The sequence below is a fragment of the Ursus americanus genome, chromosome 23 (genome assembly GCF_024610735.1).
Source record: "Ursus americanus isolate L20-20 chromosome 23, mUrsAme1.1.p, whole genome shotgun sequence".
In the NCBI taxonomy this organism is placed as follows: Eukaryota; Metazoa; Chordata; class Mammalia; order Carnivora; family Ursidae; genus Ursus; species Ursus americanus.
In genome coordinates, this window is record NC_142149.1 from 36243934 (window position 1) to 36262999 (window position 19066).

Here is a 19066-nt window from a genome sequence, read left to right on the forward strand (position 1 = left end):
CTGAGCAGGGACTAGCAGCCAAAACTTTAAGTGTAGTTTTCTGTAAACCTTGTGACATCCTGCAGAGTGATTGTGCAATTTTTCTCCCATGGGAAACTGGTTCGGGGAGAATGAGTAATTTGCCCAAAGTTATGCGGCTAAAAAGGGGACAAGCAAAGACTCAAAGACAAATCTTCTACAGTGAAGTCCACGGCCTGTGCACCTGTGCCATGCTTCCTTCCAATAGCAAGGAGGATAAATGGGGTTCCACACCATGAAATCAGGCAGAAGTCAGTTTGGGGCCATAAGCACAGACAGGACAGATACCTGAATGACAGTATTCCAGGAGCCTGGGTTGGGGCATGGGGTACATTATTGTCGGGCCAGGCAAAGAGCACATGCGCACGTATACACACACACACACACACACACACACACACACACACGTGCTCCTCCCCAGTGGATCACCTTGTAGGATAGCAAACCCTATCCCACCAATCACCTTGCCACCACCTTGAGCCACGATGGTTCCTCGGTCTTTGGGGTTATCGCAGAGTGCCAGGAACACCCTGTAGGGCAAGGATGAAGGACACGTAATGTACACCCTTCCCAGGCATCAGCAGGCCAGCAGTCAGACCTGGTGAAGCCCCGGAAAGTGCTGCACCTTCCCTGGCATGAGCCACGCTGGCCAGATCCTGCCATGGATATAAGGAGCTGGAGAGAAAGTGAAGCCAAGTGAGGCTGCAAAGAGCCACCCCCTCCCTATCTGGGGGGAGAACAAATGGCTTCTTGCTGCCCATCAACCAGGAGAAAATCATCACCACAGATGCACCCCAGGACCTCTGTGATCTGGCCCTCATCCCCCTCTCTGGTCTTACTAGCACTGCTCTCTCCTGTGTACCCCACACTTCAGACATATTGCAGGAGAACCCCATCTCATTCACTCCTTCTCCCTCTGTCCTCAGTGTCTATAGATGCTGTCCCTTCTGCCCGGAACCCTTCCTCCCTGGCATTTGCATGGTTCTGTGTCTCCCTTCATGGTTCCACTGAGTTGTCACATCCTCCAGGAGGGCTTCCTGGCTTGCCCTCCCACCTACCTCCAATCTGGCTGGTGGGTGCCTGCTTGTGCTCCAACCAACCCTCTGTGTTTCCCCCACTGTATCGTAACTGTGAGCCTGTCTTCCTCCTCGTCTCACTGCACAGAAACTGTGCCTTTCTTCTGTGGGATAGCAGGTGCCACACAGGGCCTGGGAAGCAGGTAACCAGGATGGACAGTGACCTCTTTCCACCCGATGCAAACGTTCAACTGTGATACCTGCCCCACCATGCCACTTTTCGATGTTGATCCCTTTCCGTCTCCACTCCAGGCCCCCTGAATGGCTCATTCGCTCATTTATTCCCCTACCATCCCTATCCCCACCCAGCCTCCGGGCCCCAGTCCCCTCAGACCCCAGCCCTGGCCTGCTGCAGCCCCACCTGGCCAGCAGCTCTTTGGTCTGGTCGGTGAGGATGGCACTGTCAGCTTTCACCATGCAGGCCAGCGTGGAGGTGACCCCCGCCTTCAGAAGCCGCTTCACACGCATGTCTATGAAGTCCTTCTTGTCCTGGGGAGACGAAAGGGGGGCAGTGGGGAAGGAGCCTGGGCACCAGGCCAAACTGTATGGGAACTAAAGGTGGTTCCTGACAACTAGTGGCAGGCTGAATAATGTCCCCCAAAGATGTCCACGCCCTAATCCCCAGAACCTGTGATTGTTACCTTACACAGCAAGAAAAGGACTTTGTGGATAGGATCAAATCAAGGATCCTTAGACAGGAGATAATCCTGGATTATCTGGGTAGGCCCAATATAATCACCAGGGTCTCAGTAAGAGAGAGGCAGGACGGTCAGAGTTAATAGAAGAAGATGTGACAACAGGAGCAAAAGGTTGGAGTGATTTAAGGTCACTAGCCAAGGAAGGTGGCTTCTAGAAGCTGAAAGAGACAAGGAAACAGATTATCTTCTCAGAGCCTCCAGAAGGAACCAGCCCAACTGACACCTTGACTTTGGCCGAATGGGACTGATTTTAGACTTCTGACCTGGAAATAGGTCAGCACTGGAAGGTTTAGAACTGGAAGATAATAAATTTGTGTTGTTTTAAGCCATTATGTTTGTGGCAATTTGTTACCACAGCAATTGGAAACGCATATACTCCTCCAGATTCCCTTTGCCCAAACAATAGCCAAGGGGGTGTCTGGCATGTTCTCCTCTTCCTTGCCCCTCTCCCCCACTCCCAGCACAGAGCCCGAGCAGCTGGTGTGGCAAGAAAATCATCCCAAAGATTCTTCATTCACAGAGAAGTGAAATTAAAGAGATCATCCAAAAAGCTAGATGATCCATATATTACTTTTTTTTTGCAAAAGTTTGGCTTTTCATTGGTGGGGGGAGGATATTAGGGGACTTAGGTAGGAGGGAGAGGGGATAGAGAGCAGATAAGTTGACATAACAATGGATTGGGTTGTGCTAGAAATCCAAAATCAGCCCCAGGGTTGAACAGTCTCTACAGATAGTTCTCGAAGTAGCTGGGAAGAGGCTGGCAGCCGTGGGCATCTCTAGACACCAGATTTGAACTTTACAGCAGCAGAAAATGCTATATACTTTTGCCTGCATGAAACACTATGCAGCTTTAAAAACTGATTCAGAGAATGACATAGCAGGTGACGGGGATTAAGGAGGGCACTTGTCGTAATGAGCACCGAGTGCTGTACGGAAGTGTTGAATCATTAAATTCTACACCTAAAACTAATATTACACTGTGTGCTAACCGGAATTTAAACAAAAACTTAAAAAAAATAATGGCATAGCAATATGGAAAACACCTAAAGTCTTTTCCCGAAATTAGGCGCAAAATGATAACAACATTCTGATTATAACTATGAAAAGAAAAAAGACGCATAGAGAAAAACAGCCTCTGGTAGGTAATATAATACGCCAAAATGCTGACAGTGGTCAAGGGGAGATGATGTCATTGTGAGTGGTCATTTTCTTTTCTCTGCTGTCCACCTTTTTGTTTGTTTTGCAGTGTGGTTATATTACTCTATTTAGAAAAATCTAAATCTTTTACAGGCTGGAAATACAATGCATTTCATTCATATTTAAACCACATACAAAGCATACCGTTGAGTCCAGGGAATCCCTGGGGAGGGCCCCAAGGGGATTTGTGACATGCGGCCTACTGCCGACTGGCATCTCTCCCCCTCTCATTATTCCTACTTAGCACCCATATCCCCAAATCTAGATATCCCAGGAAACAAAATTTCTGTAAGCGTTGGAAACATGAAATACACTGTCTGATGTCCATGAAACCAACAACACAAACGTTCATCATGGCTCCGTTTGATTTTCAGACTACAAATGGTTACAAATGGTTGGGTCCTCACCCCCCCACCTTAAGTAAAATATTAAACTAAGGGGGGAATGAGCACCACCTAAAATATTAAACTAAGGGGGGAATGAGCACCACCTATCGTGGGGGAAGTTTATCCATGATCCTCTTCAGTTTCTCTGAGTCCTATTCCCAGTCGTCCCAAACACACACACACACACACACACACACACACACACACACACACACACGCAGCACCCAGACATCACTATCTTTCCGTTCCCCTCTCTGGCAGCCTGGCGGGACAGGCCCCTCCGGCGTCATCCCTAGCCCACCTTAGGGTGCTCCTCGGGCACGTGCTGCTTGGAGAACTTGGCGAGCTGCACCAGCTCGGGGATGACCTCCTTGACATCGTAGCTGTTGGTGCAATTCACCAGGGTGGTGGCCACCGAGTACAGGATGGTCTTGTCCGCTGTCTGGAGTTACAGGGTGGGGAGAGAGGAGGAGATAGGCAGAAAGGAAACTTTAGAACAGATCTCTGCTTCCAAGACGGCCCCCTGGCCGGTCCGGCAAGTTGGTTTGGGAGGAGTGTGGTTTGTGCAGCCCAACCTGGAGAAGAGCAGGTGGCAGAAGAGGGAGGAGGGAAAAGGAACTGGCTCTGCTTGTGCAGAGTGGGCAGAAGTTTCTCCGACACCTGCAACAGCACCCCTGAGAGCATGGGTGGGGGGCCCCCTGAGTACGCGGCTTACTCTGTGCCTATTTCCAAAGCCCAGTCTGACATGCTTTGCTGTGGAATGGGGTGGGGGTGGAGTAGGGGCTGGACACGTCTGGTCTGGCCTTGCTGGAAACTCCCTCCCTCCCCACCTCCCTTTGGTGGTGGAAAAGAGCCAAGACATTAGCCCAGCAGAGGAGGAAAGGAGTCTGGGAGGCACTGGGAAGGAGGAAGGGGCCCAGAAAGGGCTAGGCACTGCCTCTCAGTCCCTCAAGACCTCACTTCCTGAGGGTCCCAGGAAAATAATACCATCCTCTTATTCATCTTCCCACTGCCTGGAAACCATGAAGAGTCATGAGCCCATTTTATGGTCAGGTAAAACAAGGGCCAGACAGGGGGAAATAACCAATCTGTTTTACACAGGTAGGAGGGCCGGAGCCAGGGTGAAGACACAGCAGTCCCATTTCCCAGGTTCAGCAGAGGACCATGTGAGCCTGAACCCAGGAGACCTTCCCTGAGGCCAGAGGTCAGGGCCACGCTTGCCTTAGCCAGCTCAAACATGGCCTGCAGGGCAGGGATGTCCTGGACAAAGTCGTCTTTCACGTCGGCATCCAGAGTGAGGTAGGCCAGGCCCTCCACTGCCCATCGCCGGGTCCGGGTATCTATGGACGCATTGCACAGCCACCTGGAAATCGGGGAGGAAGAGTGCTGGGCATGGATGCTGGGGCTCGGGTCAAGAGAGTGGGCCGTTTCAGGGTGGTGGGTAGTAGGTGGGGGGCCTTTTACAATGTGGCATCCGCTAGAGTGCATCCCAGAGAGGAGGTGGCGGGCCTGGGGAAGTAGGACCCCCTTACTTGCGACACTGTTTGGCCAACTTCTCTGTGGCCCCTTCAGCAAACTGCCTGAGGCCGTAGTCGGTGCCTCCCGCGGAGCCGAGCTTGCAGAGTCCCTGCGGGGGGAGGGAGACGCTTGTAGAATCAGACACACTTGGGGACAAAGGGCCTTGCTCAAACAGGTCCCTGTGGCTGAACACCTTTCCCCTTTATCCTTGCCTGGATAAACTTCTATGCCAGCTACAACACCCAGCTCGGGTGTCACCTCTTCCAAGATGCCTTCCCTGAGCTCAGCTTCTAGGAGAGGGTGGATGCTCACGAAGCTGGACTTTTTCATCCTGCCCCTTTCCACCGCCATTCGGACCCCACTGATGTTTTGTGTCTGCTGTTTTGAAGCATAAGCACAAGACAATACTCATCTTATCTGAAACGGCAATGGTGAAGGTTATTCTCGCACAAAAACTGGCCCAGAGCGCAGACCTTGTGGGTAGCGAATTCAGAGGTGCAGAGTTTTACCCAGGAGAAATTGCACTCTCATTAGGAAAACATGCCTTCCACAAGAGAAAACTCATGATGGCAGAAGCTATAATTAGTTCTTTAAAAATGGGTATAAACAGAAAAACACATCAGTGGCTCAAATTGTCACTGTAATTGTTCACAAGCAAAATAAAAGACCCATGAAAGACCTTCCGTAAAATGAAATCGGAAACACTGAAACAGGTTACCTGTGCCATCCAGAAACTGATTAAGGACACAAACTGACTTGTTTGCCCTGAAAATACTGGTTGGACAGAGGCTCCTCAGGGTTAGCGCTGTTCAAAAGCACGGAGGCAAAGGTCCCCGGCGTCACGCAACAGGGCCCGCCATGCTGAGTCTACGTTCTCAGAGCCCCCTGCTTGTCGCCTTGCTCTGCGGGGGCCTGTGGGTGGCTCCGAGTGTCCCCTACGGTGTGGGCCTCTTGCAGGTGGGGCCCATGACCCATTCATCCTTATGTCCCTGGTGCCCGGCACCGTGTGCGGGACCGACACTCACCACCAGCGTGCGGATCTTGATCTTCTCGTTCTGGGTGGTCTTGTAAATCTGTTTGAGCAGCGCCACGCCATTGGTGATGATGAAGGTGGCACGGCTGAGCTTGGTGGATGCGTGGATGAGGGCCTCCACGGCCACCAGCTGGTCCACCTCGCGCTCCGAGCCGCACAGCGCCACCATCATCTCCATCACACCTTTCAGTCCCAGCAGCTGATTGCCCAGGTCTAAGGGGCCTTGCAGGACCCCTGACACCGTCTGAATGGCAATCACGTTCTTGTCCATGTCCTGGGGGTCAAACTTGCCCCTAAAACAGAGGGCAAAGTGGTGAAGAGAACTGGCTGAGGTGGGTGGGAAGAGTGTGGGATTTGGGGGCAGACAGACTTGAATTCACATCCCGGATGTGCTGTGTGACCTTGGGCAATTCACTGAATCTCTCTGTGCCTCAGCTTCTTGGTCTAGAAACTGTTGGCATAGTACTACTACTTACGAGAGTTATGGTGATGGTAAATGATATAACAGACATGCCTTGGGTTCTGTCCCCAAGAAGCACACTCGGATGGATGGAGATGGACATGCAGGAAGTTTCTGAGGGAGAGCTCTTGGGATCAGCTCATGTTGGAGAAGGGAAGGAAGCAACACTGGGCAGAGGGACACACTGGGCGGCCACTCAGCATAAAGCCTCAGGCTGTGATGAGTCCTACAGCGGGGACACACTCCAGAGTTGTTTCCAGCTGGGGGAGGGACAAGTAATTGGATGCTGGCCGCCCTGGGGAGGGTGAAGCAGCTGTCTCCAGCTGAGGGAGGTCCCAAAGAGAGGTTACAGGCGAGAGCCGTCAGTGACCGGGCTTCCCAGCAGCTGGGAGGTCTAGTGGGACAGTACACCAACCACACCAACACGTGGTGCCTGGCACACGGCCTCACTCGCAGGGTCACCGAGTCACGCAGTAGCCTGAGCTGCTTACTTCCACATCTGGTCCCAGGCCCTCCCCCAGCAACTAAGGGGTCTGCCTTTGCTTTAGGAATCGACTATTATCTACTCTACGGGAGAATCTCCGTGTGGTGACGTCAGCGATGACACGTCTTCAGATCTTTCTGTGATCTGTCCAGGTTGGTCTGATGTGAGGGACCAGATGTGCACAGTGTGATGAAGGCAAGAAAGAAGGCGGCGTGGTCTGGGCAGGAGAAGACGACACTGAGCCAGAGTGGGAGACCTGGGCTGTGGTCCCACATCTGCCTCGGGTGGGCTGGGTGACCTGGGCAAGTCCCTGTCACCCTGAAGAGGGTTGGCTCTGGAAGCTCAGAGAGCCCCTCCAGTTCCGACACCCACTCCGTGCTGGGGAAGCCAGAGCCTTTCATAATCGGTCAGGGTCTGCCCTCTCGGCCCGTTCCACCCAGGCCAGCGCCTGCCCCGGCCCCTGACGAAGCAGGGTAGCTTGCAGCCTTGGGGAGGGCCCACCTCAGGCACCTCTCCTGCAGGAGGTGACCCTGCCTGCTCAGGCTCAGTTGCTGGTCCAGGCAGGTGCAGGCCTGCGCGGGGGCAACATGCCGCAGGTGGCTGGGAAGGACCCTCATCCAAAAACCTCTGACCTCCCGAGGCCTGGCTGGGTGATGGTTCCTGGAACTCAATTTGGGACCCCATGAGAGACTCAGGAAGTTAGCTGCAAAAGCTGAAGCTGAGGCAGAGAAAGACCAGAGAAGCCCCGAGGAGCTTTCCGTGAAACAGTCAGGAGTCAGGAAAAGCTACGGGATCGAGCAGGAGCTGGCAAACTTTGGCTACTTGGCCAAATTTGGAAGGCTGAGAATAGTTTTTACAGTTTAAAGGTTTTTTGTTTTTTGTTTTTAATATGCGGCAGAGGGCTGCACATCCCACCAAACATGGCCCTTTAGAGGAAAAGTTTGCCAACTCCTGCAAGGAGAAGGACAAAGCAGAGTGTCTCCATCCACCCAAGACTCACCTGGGATACTTTTAAAACATGCAACTTCCTGAGCCACAGCCTGGACTACTGAGTCAAGTGGGGTCCCAGAAGTCTGAATAATTTACAAGCATGAGGATCATTGGAGAAAAGGGTTAAAAGATGGTGCAGCAGTGGGACAAGAAGGGAGGGGACACACAGAGAAAAACAGAGACTCAGAGTCATCGGAGTCGCAGCGATGGTAGAGCGGCAGTGGGGAGACAGAATGCCACTGTCGAGGGTCCCAGGCCCCTGTCTAGGCTCTGCGAGGCCACAAAGTGCTGAAAGTCTCTACAGAGCCAGGTCTCCCTCCTGGACAAGCTGACATTTGTTCCTTCAACAGCAGGAGCTTGTGGTAGGTTTAAAATAAGTCCAAAAATATTTTGACGCTCCTCTGTGCAAAAGGTAGAGCCTAACTCTCTCCTCTTAAATGTAGACCACCCCGGGGCGCCTGCATGGCGCAGTCGGTAAGCGTCTGCCTTCAGCTCAGGGCGTGATCCCAGGGTCCTGGGATCGAGCCCCGCATCGGGCTCCCTGCTCCGCTGGGAGCCTGCTTCTTCCTCTCCCACTCCCCCTGCTTGTGTTCCCTCTCTCGCTGGCTGTCTCACTCTCTCTCAAATAAATAAAAAATCTTAAAAAAAAATGTAGACCACCCTAATGGCTTGCTTCTCACGAAGAGAATGTGGTGGAAGTGATTGTGTGTGACTTCTGAAGCTAGGTTATAGAAGACATTGCGACTTCTGCCTTGTTCTCTCTGATTCGCTCACTCCGGGGAAGCCCAGCTACCATGCGGTAATGCTACTCAAGCAGCCTGTGGATAGTCCACACTGGGAGGAACTGAGTCAACAACCCGCACCAGCATGCCAGCCATATGAGTGTGCCATCTTGGAAGCAGATCTTCCAGCCCCAGTCAAGCCTTCAGATGATGGCAGCCCAGGCCGACCTGTGACTGTAAGTTCATGAGAGCCCCAAAGCCAGATCCACCCAGCCTGGCCACTCCCACACGGCCGTCATATTGTGAACTAGTGAGTGGTTACTAGGACTTCAAGCTGCTAAATTTGGGGGAGATTTGTTATACAGCCATCGAAAACTAATACAGGTGTGATCCCATGAGACTCACGTGATGTACTCCTCACAGATCTTGCGGAAGTGGTCGCGCTCTGGGTCACAGCGCAGGTCATCGTACAGCTTGTTGATGAGGATAGAGGCCAGCATGCGGGTGTTGTCCGTCAGAGGCAGGCAGGATGGCAGCTCCGGGACCTGCCCCACCACCTTCAGGATCTTCCTCAGGCCTGCAGGACCGATGATGGCAAGCGTCAGATCCCAGCTGGGGTCTGTCCTCACCAACACACCGTCTTGTTCGGTTGTCTTAACCCGAGCTTCCCTTCAGCGTGCCCTCAGGCAGCACATGGCTAACCCACAGTGAAGGGCACTGGCATGCACCTGACTGCTACACCTGCCTGCCCCTGGGTGAGCAACTCACCTGCCACTGTGGGTGGGCCTCTATTTTCACATTTACAAAATTAAGACGAGTTGAACTCAGATGGCTGTAGCAGTGCTAACACTCTGTGGGTTGATGTATAACCTTTCTCAAATACTATCTGATAGACTCTCTTCCCCAGGCCTCATTTCTGTAAAATGGGAACCATACTACCTACCGCAGAGCATTGGAGGACTCAATGAGGTCATGTACGGAGGCCACCTGGAGCCCTTCCAGACATGTCGTCGTCACTGAATGAACATTTATTATTTATTTAGGAAATGCTACATTTGCTATTTATTATTACTATCTCTCCTCCTCTCTCCCATTGAAGAATCTTCAATGACTTCCTATTACCTATTACGCTAATTCAATCATTACATAACTATTAAATAAATGAATGAATGCATAAATGAATAAATAAATTAGCACCTTTTAGTGATACTGAAATAAAGGGTGCAAACCTTTCCTCAAACAGCTCACCGCGCAATAAGGGACAGTCATCTAAAGATTACAATAAGCTGGATAAGGACAGAAGGTGTGATAAGATCAGAGTGGTGACGCCACGGATGGGGTACTTTGCTCCAATGAAGAAAGACTTGTAAGTTATTCTGAGCATTTACTACGTGCCCAAGAGCTTTACACACGTTCCTTCATTTAATCCTCATAAAAACCTCCTGGTTAAAAATCATTATTCCCGTTTTCAGAGCGGAAAATCCAAGACATGGAGAAGTCGATGCCCAAGGTCACACAGCTGGTCAGTGACACAGCAAGGACACTGTCCCAGCCGTGCCTGACTTCAAAGCCCGTGATATTAACTGTTATGTCATGCCGCCTCTGGGACACTTGAAAGGCTGACTTCAGAGCCAGGTTTGAGGAGTGGCTGGGAGCTGGTCCAACCTTAGGTGGCACAGGTCAGTGGGAGGAGGGACACTCACGGTAGATGCTGGGAGGCATGAGCGTCTAGACGCTCAGAGGGAATTAGAAGTGCTCAGAGGCACATTATCTGTCGTGCCCACTTTACCACCCACACAAAAGCACTGGCAGGGCTGGGGAGTCCTGGGAGGGGGCTGGGGAACCAAACACTGAATGCCCCTTGCTCCACCTCCCCCCACCTCCCCAACCAGCCCCCACACTCCCCTTCCATTCCCAACCTTGCCTTGAGCATCTCATTCCCCTTCTATAACCCTCTGGACCTCGTCCTCAGCCATCACTGCCCCTCCCTGAACCCAAAAGCTCACTCGAGGCTGGTGCTCTGATGGCCCCCCAGTGCAGGTCTCCCAGACCAGCCTGTACAATGCACTCCCTCCACAAGGCAGTTTTTCACTAGTGTAACAGGGTTCGAGAGTCCGCATTATTTTTTACCCAAGGGCTCTTTATTTTGGTGCCTCGGATAACAAATATTGCTCCCCACCTGCCCTCCCCATGAACTGTGTGGTTGGACCTCGGTCACAGTGCAAAGAGAAAGAGGTCTGCGCTTCCCCCTTTGAAATATACACACAGAAGACCAGAACTGAGGACGGAGGGGAGGTGCTGAGGGAGGAGATTTATAAGCACTGATCTGTTACACTGCACTTTGCCAAGACCTGTGAAAATCAAACAAGGAAGTACAGTATCAAAAAAAGATCTATTTCAAACGGGTGAAAGCCAATCTGAGCCTTTTAGAACAAGGGATGGTCTGGGTGCTGTCAAACCCGTGGGAGTTCCGCACAGGAGATTATAAAGCCATGGGTACGACTCCCAAACAATTGGAGTAGATTTGGGAGAGGGCTAACACCCTGGAGCTGACCAGTTTAGGGACTGTCTGCTGGAACCTTGTTACTGTGTTTTATATATAGGACACTGGATGCCCTTTCTCCCTTCTAGAAGGCCTGTGAAGTATTTTGCCAATGACGAGACCTCAGGAACATTACTCCCTGGCTGGCGGAGCCCCGCTTGTCTTTGGCATTGCCCTGCCTTGGTGAGGTAACTCTGTCCAGGTGTTTTCCAGTGTGTGTGGACATTTTCTGGGGGTGTTCAGGCCCCGAATTCAGAGCTGCGCCTTGATCTGTGTCGTCCCCAGCCCCCTGATGGTTTCTGCTAATGCCCTTTCCTGGCTTTTCAGTGGGACTGAAGACTTATCCCAGACAAGGGCCACACCTCTTCTGCTTTCTGCTCAGCGCCAGATACCCTGGTGCCCTCTTGAAAGGCTGGAGGGAGCCCCAGACCCTCCCACCTCCTCACCGTTATCCACCACATAGATGGTACGCGAGTTGTCATGAATGGCGAGGTCCTTCCTGGGGACGTTCTTATTGAGCAAGTTCAGGGCCTGGTCCCTGCCCTGGCCAGACACCTTCTTACTGACCAGCATGTCGAGCAGGTGGCTGGTGAGCTGCTTCAGGTCCTTCTTGCTATCTGAGGAAGGAGAGGACAGGGGTAAAGAGAGAGGAGGGAGTCTCAGATCTATAGGACCAGGAATGGCAGAAGCTTCTAGAAGGACTCGGGAAATATGGACTCCACTGTTTCCTGGATGTTGGAATTTCCCGGGAGAGTATAGTATTGGCCATATCACCCCAAAAAATGGAGAGACATCCCTAGACAAGACCCCCCAAGTGGGCCTCCAGCCACTCTGCCCTGGGCACTGATTTCTACAACAGCTCAGGTTGTCCTGGAACAGCTCTGGTTCTTAGAAAGTTCCTTATTCCTAGGCATGACTGGCAGGGAGCCAGGGACACTTCATGTAGCTTTTAGTAAACTGATTTAACAAAATGTTTTCCAGAAAAGAAATGTATACTCCTTATAGACCTCTTACTCCCTGCAGATCCAGGCGTGCTGGGAGCCATTCAAACCTCGGATGGGATGCCACATGTTCCCTGCTGCTGGGGGATTAAAAGGTAAATGGTTTTTCCTGCTTTTGCCCTGTCTGACTTCTCTGCATCTTCGGGAATTTTGTTCTCATTCTAGGTTGTAGCCAAAGGCAGACAGGGAGGCAGGCAGGCAGGGAGGGAAGCAGGGAGGCAGAGAGGCAGGGAGGGAAGCGGGCAGGAAGGGAGGGAGGCAGGCAGGGTGGCAGGCAGGTGGAAAAAGGAAAGATCTCCCCAAAAATGTCATATAAATGACGGACGAAGGAATGAGGCTATGTAACGGGACAAGGAAAGTCATCAGTGGACACGACAGTTTGTTTCCAGATCAGGGTGTGTCACGAGGGTGAGAGAACAGACTCATTCTGTGAGGCTCCAGAGGGCAGAATTGGGGTCAGAAGGGGAAGGAAGCTACAAGGAGATGGATTTGAAATGAGTATCTAGAAGAATTCTTCAGCAGAGATATCCAACAGCTCTCTACTTCCCAAGGATACTATGGCCGCCAACGGAACCACCCCTTTCAGGGTCCGTCTTCTTGGGGATGCTGTTCCACTCTGGCCCCGGGTTGGTCATGGGACTTACAGCACTCCCAGGAGCTTAAAAGCACTTGCACATTGGGGCTTGTCCATTGAGAACGTAGCTACCATGCTCTACGGACACCCAAGCTGTCCGCTAGAGAGGCCACAAAGAGAAACACCAAGGTGTCCTGGCCAGCATCTCCAGTTCACCACCAGTTGTACAAGGGAGGGCATCTCGGACCCTCCGGTGGTTCTAGCACAGAAAAAGAACGACTTGCTGACCATTACAACAGGAAGTCAGAACCACATCAAGAATCTAGGCGGCGCCTGGGTGGCTCAATTGGTTAAGCATCTGCCTTTGGCTCAGGTCATGATCTCAGGGTCTTGGAATCGAGTCCCACATCAGGCTCCTCGCTCAATGGGGAGTCTGCGTCTCCCTCTGCATCTGCCCCTCCCCCTGCTTGTGCATGTGCGCTCTCTCTCTCTCTCTCTGTCTCAAATGAATAGATGGAATCTAAAAAAGAAAAAAAAAGAATCTAGGATGCCCAAAGGTTCATATTATTAATCTACAAAGAGCTCTTATGAATCAATAAGAAAAACACCGATACTCCAACAGAAAAAAAAAATGGGTAATGACATATGACAAGTCATTTGAAGATGAAGGAATCCAAAGGGTTAATGAAAATAAAAATGATCAATCTCACTAGTAATTTTTAAAAATTCAGATGAGGTTATTTTTGCCTACTGATTAGGAAAATATCTTTTTAAATGAGAGTATTCAAATCTGGTAGAGAATGAGTGGAGATGGGACCCTACTGCATGACTCGGGAAGAGCACAAATTCATGCGCCGTCTCAGAAAGGAATCCAAAGTATCACGGAGAGAAAACTTCAGTTGTGTTCACAGCCATACTCCCACTACTTAGGAATTTTGTTCCAAGAAAATGATTACAAATGCAAGTGTAGCTTTAGGTAAAGAATGGTTACTGAAGTGGTTTTTTATAAGCATGCAACTAGAAGTGACCTAAATCTCCAATAATATAGAGCTGGCTGGTGAATTATGATACAGTCATAGAATGGAATATAATGAAAATATTTATGAATGAACCTGCCTTTGTGACCTTCCCAGGCAGAGCAGGAATTTTTAAAATGATGCCCAGGACCCGGATGTGCCGGAAGAAGCCTGAGTCTATACGTGCATGTATTTGGAATGAAACAAATGTAAAATGAATGATTTTTAAAATAAAAAATAATCTTTTTTAAGAACCTTAAATGGTATGCGATACTCATATAATGCTTAGTGAAGGAAAAAAAACACACGAAACTATTCATAGCTGAATTCCAATTTTGTTAAATAGATATTTATGCGGATGGACAGAGAAAAGACTGGAAAGACACACATGGCAGTGGTAATAATTATCTGGAGGGGGGATTACAGGTGGGTTTTTTTTTTTTCATCTTTACGTATTTCTAAATTTTTCCAAATTTTTCCAATAAGTCTCTGTTACCTTTTTCTAGTTGTGGTAAAATATACATGATAAAATTTATCATTTTAACCATTTATTAAAAGATTTTATTTATTTATTTGAGAGAGAGAGAACATGAGCGGGGCAGGTGGTGTGGGGGGGTAGAGGCAGAGGCAGAGGGAGAAGCAGACCCCTCGCTGAGCAGGGAGCCAATGCAGGGCTCCATCCCAAGACCCTGAGATCATGACCTGAGCCAAAAGCAGAAGCTTCACCGGCTGAGCCACCCAGGCGCCCCTCATTTTAACCATTTGTAAGTGTCCGGCTCAGTGGCATTAAGAACATTCACATTGTTTGCTGCCGTCATCACCGTCCTTCTCCAGAACTTTGCTATCCTGTAAAAGCCAAAACTAAACCACTCATTTCCGCCTCTCCTAGCCCCAGCAACTGCCAACCCGCTTTCTGTCTCCGTGCTTTGGACTACTCTAGATACCTCATATAAGTGGAATCAAGCAGCACTGATCTTTTCTGTCCCTGGCTTATTGCACTCCGCATAATGTCCTCAAGGTTCATCCACGTGGCGGCCTGTGTCAGAATGCCCTTCCTTCTGAAGGTGGAATACTACTGCATTGTGTGTCTAGACCGCATTTTATCCCTCCATTCACCCCTGCGTGGACACTCGAGTTGCCTCCACTTTTAAGTGATTGGAAATGACGCTGCTGTGCCTCTATTACTTTTACAAGTAGAAAATAAATATAAAAATAAAACCAAACCACCTCCACACACAGGGAATGAGCCGTCGGAGGGGACAACTGACTCTCCCTGGCCCCCACCCTTTTAAAAAACACAGAAGAACGTCTCCTACCTAGAAACAGGGCTTCCTCCTTCCCCCGATGTTCTCGTTTGTCCTCCCCTGACAGAGAGTCAATGATGGTCTGGAGCAGGTTGCAGACGGCCAGGGACATCTCCTCGTTCTCCATGGCCATGAGGCCACAGATTCTGTCTATCCGGACCGCATGGAGTATCACCGTGGCCTAAAGCCCCAGCAAGACCCACCGTCAGCTGTCTGCCCCTCTCTTCCAGCTGTCGTGCTGGTGAGGAAGGAGGGGATGAGCATACCCACCCTCCCCCTGCAGGAGGGATATAAGCCCAGGCAGCCAGTGCCCTGTAGGGCCCACAAGCCATGTCTCTTTCCGGAGGCTTAAAGCTGGGCTGTCCCACACAGGAGCCCCTGGGGCCATTGAGCGCGAGTGATGTGTTGCGTCTGCACTGAGATGTGCTCTAAGTATACAGTACGTACTGGGTTTGGAAGATTTAGTATGATAAAATGCCAACCATCATAGCCTTTGCATTCGGCTCTGTCTCATAAACCACTTTCAATAAGTTTATGTTCACATAAAGGCATTTCCTGCTCAAAGGGAAATGCAGAGGATCAATCTCTGTTGAATCCAGGACCATACAATCAAGGATGGAGGGGGACACCTGAGACTTTGTATCAAGGTCTATTTATGCCACCCGCTCCCCACCCACATGGTACCCGCAGCCCGACGCCCAGGCCCTCACCCTAGCTCGGTGGCCACTGCACATGCCCGACAGGGTCCGCACGGCAGCCAGCACCAGCTCAGGCTTCTTGGTGTCCACGAGCTGCAGCAGCAGGCCCACTCCGTTGTTTTGGAAGATCGTCTCAGCCCCTGCTTCTTCACGCCCTAGGACGATGAGGTTGTTGGCAGCCTGAGGAGGAAGGACAAATGAGGGTCATGGAAGAGGTGGGGCTGCCAGGGCCTTGGCCAGGGGCCGATGCAAGGGCTGGTGTAAGGACTGGATTTTCTTCTCCTTTCTTTTTTAAGATTTTACTTACTTATTTGAGAGAGAGCCAGCGTGAGTGAGAGAGAGATTAGGAGCAGAGGGGCAGGGGGAGAAGCAGGCTCCCCGCTGAGCAGGGAGCCCAATGACTGTGGGGCTCAATCCCAGGACCCCAAGATCATGACCAGAGCTGAAGGCAGATGCTCACCCAACCTAGCCACCCAGGCCCCAGGACTGGATTTTCAAAACACCTTTATACTGGATTCTTTCCCTGTAATCCTACTCCTGGAGATGTAGCCCAAGATCATGGTTCAAAAGAAGAGACGATGTAACTTGCATAAAGACCAACTTGATGAAATACAGTGCAGCCACCAAAGTCATAAATAAAAAGATTACCCAGCAACTTGGAAAAAAAAAAAAACAAACCCACTGGTAAGCAGAATCCAAATAGTAGGTTCCAGAACCCAAAGAGTAGATTGCACTTACATTAAAACAAACTGTGTACATACGCTTATGGATAAGGACTAAAAAAAGGTATTGAAGGGTTAAATGAATTAAACAAGAAGGTCTTTAGACTGAGTGGCTTTAATGTCCTAGCAGCTAATGTAAGCAAACCCAAACCTAAGCCTATAATGTCTCACGATCAAGAAGTCAAAACTTAAAAGCGCCTGGGTGGCTCAGTTGGTTAAGCATCTGTCTTCTGCTCAGGTCATGACCCAAGCATCCTGGGATCAAGCCCCATGTCCAACTCCCTGCTCAGTGGGGAGCCTGCTTCTCCCTCTCCCCCTGCTCATTAGCTCTCAATAAGTAAATAAAATCTTTTTTAAAAATTAAAATTAAAAAAAAAAAAGAAATCAAAACGTAAGAACAACCAATCACAGCTAACTAGGCTTTCCCAAGTAATGTAACTGCTTAAGCTACAGCCAATCAAATAATTTGGTTGCTTTGTTTCCACCTCTTTTCTATAAGTCTTTCCCCCAGCTCCTGTGGGTGGAGAGCTCCTAACCACTTCCTGTTTCGGGGCTACCCCATTCAAATCAATTTTGCCCAAATAAACTCAAAATTATTAATATGCCTCGGTTTATCTTTTAACAGGAGTGAAGTGTTTTTACATGGAGAATTTTTTCCTTTGAAATTTTCTCTGGAATATGGTTTCGGCATTTGGGGTTTGTTTACCAGTTCAGGGCAATCTGAAGTGACAGGGGTTCTCAGGAAGGCGGAAGGTGGTGGGCAGAGAGAGCAGGAGAAGGGTCTTGAAAGTTCTAGGTGTGAGTACTGATTCTGCTATGTGCCAGCTGTGTGAACTTGGGCGACCCATGGCACCTCTCTGGATCCCAGATTCCAAAATTAGGCAGTTGAGCTAGAAGTTCCCCAATGTCTTCCCTCCCTAAAGCCTTGAGGATACATATACCTTAAAGGGCCCTAGATCAGGAGAGGAGGCCGCAGCAGAACCTGAGAAGCTGGGGTTGGGGAAGAACTCCTGAGGCAGGAGTTGGGGAAGAGGCAGATGAGAATCCCAGGCCAGCACCACCAGAACCATCATCACTCTCCCAGTCAAGGGCTTTGTACTTGTCCAGGTGCATCTATCAATAACAACTCATTAAGTCCTCACGACAGTTTGTTATAAAAGGTATTTGCATACTATATGGACTTATTGACCATAAAACGAACAAAATTTCCCCAGGCAATGTCTGTCGAATTCTTATAAATATAAAACATTCAGATGTTCAATTTCTTTCCTCTGAAGAAAGACCAGAAGGGAACATTAAAAAAATTTTTTAAAAATAAAGGCAACAAATTTGGCTAAGAGGATGGTATCATGAGCAAATATTTTCATATTTCAGGATGAATTTTGGCAATCTTTTAGAATGGAATAGAACATTATTTTAACGTGTCATTTTTAAAGTTCTTAGGGTGGAAACTATGGTATGGCAAGTGGGGCATTTGCTTTGGGTGCAAAATTTACAGGGACACCAAAGACCTCAACAATCAAGATAAATAATATCTAATGCAATATTTTAAAATGTCAAAATCAATACAATGCAAAAAAAAAATCCAAGATGAACAAAATATCAAAAATTTAAATAAAGACTCCAACCCTGCCACATAACTCTCTCCTCATTGTCTGACTCTAGTCCTGGCCTTTATAGCCAGGATTAGGGAATTTTCCAAAGTGCTTAACTTTTGGCCTATTTTTGTTCACTTTCTCCAAGGGGTCACCTTCCTGCCCCTCCCGCAAGCAGTCAGGCAGTCACTGTCCAGAGATAGGGGCGGGGCCTGCAGCGGAAGTGCAGTTCTGGGGGAGGTGTCCCGCGTGCGCCCTCTGCTGGCCGGCCGGTTGCCCAGCACTCGCCTTCTCCAGCTTGTCAGCTTCGCTGTTTTCGTCCAGGAGGATTTCGAACATCTTCCGTACCCTGGAGTCCGTGGAGAACTGCACACGGAGCTGAGGAGAGAGGAAGGAGTGGAGGAGACAGGCAGGGGTCCACATTCCAGGCGGCTCAGTAAGTATTAAGGTATCTCCTCTGGACCCCTACATTGTCACTCATTCACTGAACACATTTGCTGAACAACTATTACGTGCCAGACACTGTTGCAGAAGCTGGGGGTAGAATGGGGAACAAAATGAAGTCCTTGCCCCACTAGGCTGACAGTCCAGTTAAGTTTGCTATCCCATTTGGTCGTCACAAATCTTGGAAGGCTACAGATCATCACCCCAATTTTACAATCTAGATAATAATTAGCTATGATATACTTACACATGGGCTAAAACAGAAGTAGGTGTCTAGGATCAGAAACCTGAAGCTGTTTTGAAGCATCTCTTCACACAGATTAAAACTGTTATGTTCGAATGTGTTATCCTGACACCCCCAGCCCCAGCTCCCGTGCTCTGAATCTACCATAAAGTGACCTAATTGATCATCGCCCCCGCATTTGCCAGCTCCTTCTCTACCTCCTGCTGCTTTGTTCTGCTGGTTCACAGTCCTGCCTCTTTCCATCCCGGGCTCGTTTCCTCCTAGGGGGTCTCTCATTTGCCACCCCATCTCGGGTCCCTCCTCGGTTTGTTTACACAGCCCCCGAGTCTGCACTCTGGACAGTG

General features: G+C 49.8%; 1 protein-coding gene across 3 annotated transcripts in view; it reads right to left on the minus strand.

Annotated features, from left to right (window-relative positions):
- Positions 1 to 19066, minus strand: part of UNC45B (unc-45 myosin chaperone B) — a 31541-nt gene that overhangs the window by 8815 nt on the left and 3660 nt on the right. For 2 of the 3 annotated variants that reach the window (XM_087854611.1, XM_087854610.1), the window contains exons 5-16: positions 18323 to 18412; positions 17381 to 17449; positions 15730 to 15897; positions 15032 to 15200; positions 11571 to 11741; positions 8988 to 9159; positions 5919 to 6219; positions 4908 to 5002; positions 4602 to 4738; positions 3677 to 3822; positions 1456 to 1583; positions 482 to 548 (exon numbers count right to left, since the gene is read on the minus strand). In XM_087854611.1, coding sequence (XP_087710737.1) covers positions 482 to 548; positions 1456 to 1583; positions 3677 to 3822; positions 4602 to 4738; positions 4908 to 5002; positions 5919 to 6219; positions 8988 to 9159; positions 11571 to 11741; positions 15032 to 15200; positions 15730 to 15897; positions 17381 to 17449; positions 18323 to 18412 — 1713 coding nt within the window. The remainder of the gene's footprint in view (positions 1 to 481; positions 549 to 1455; positions 1584 to 3676; positions 3823 to 4601; positions 4739 to 4907; positions 5003 to 5918; positions 6220 to 8987; positions 9160 to 11570; positions 11742 to 15031; positions 15201 to 15729; positions 15898 to 17380; positions 17450 to 18322; positions 18413 to 19066) is intronic. The other variant, XM_087854612.1, reaches the window with a different exon arrangement.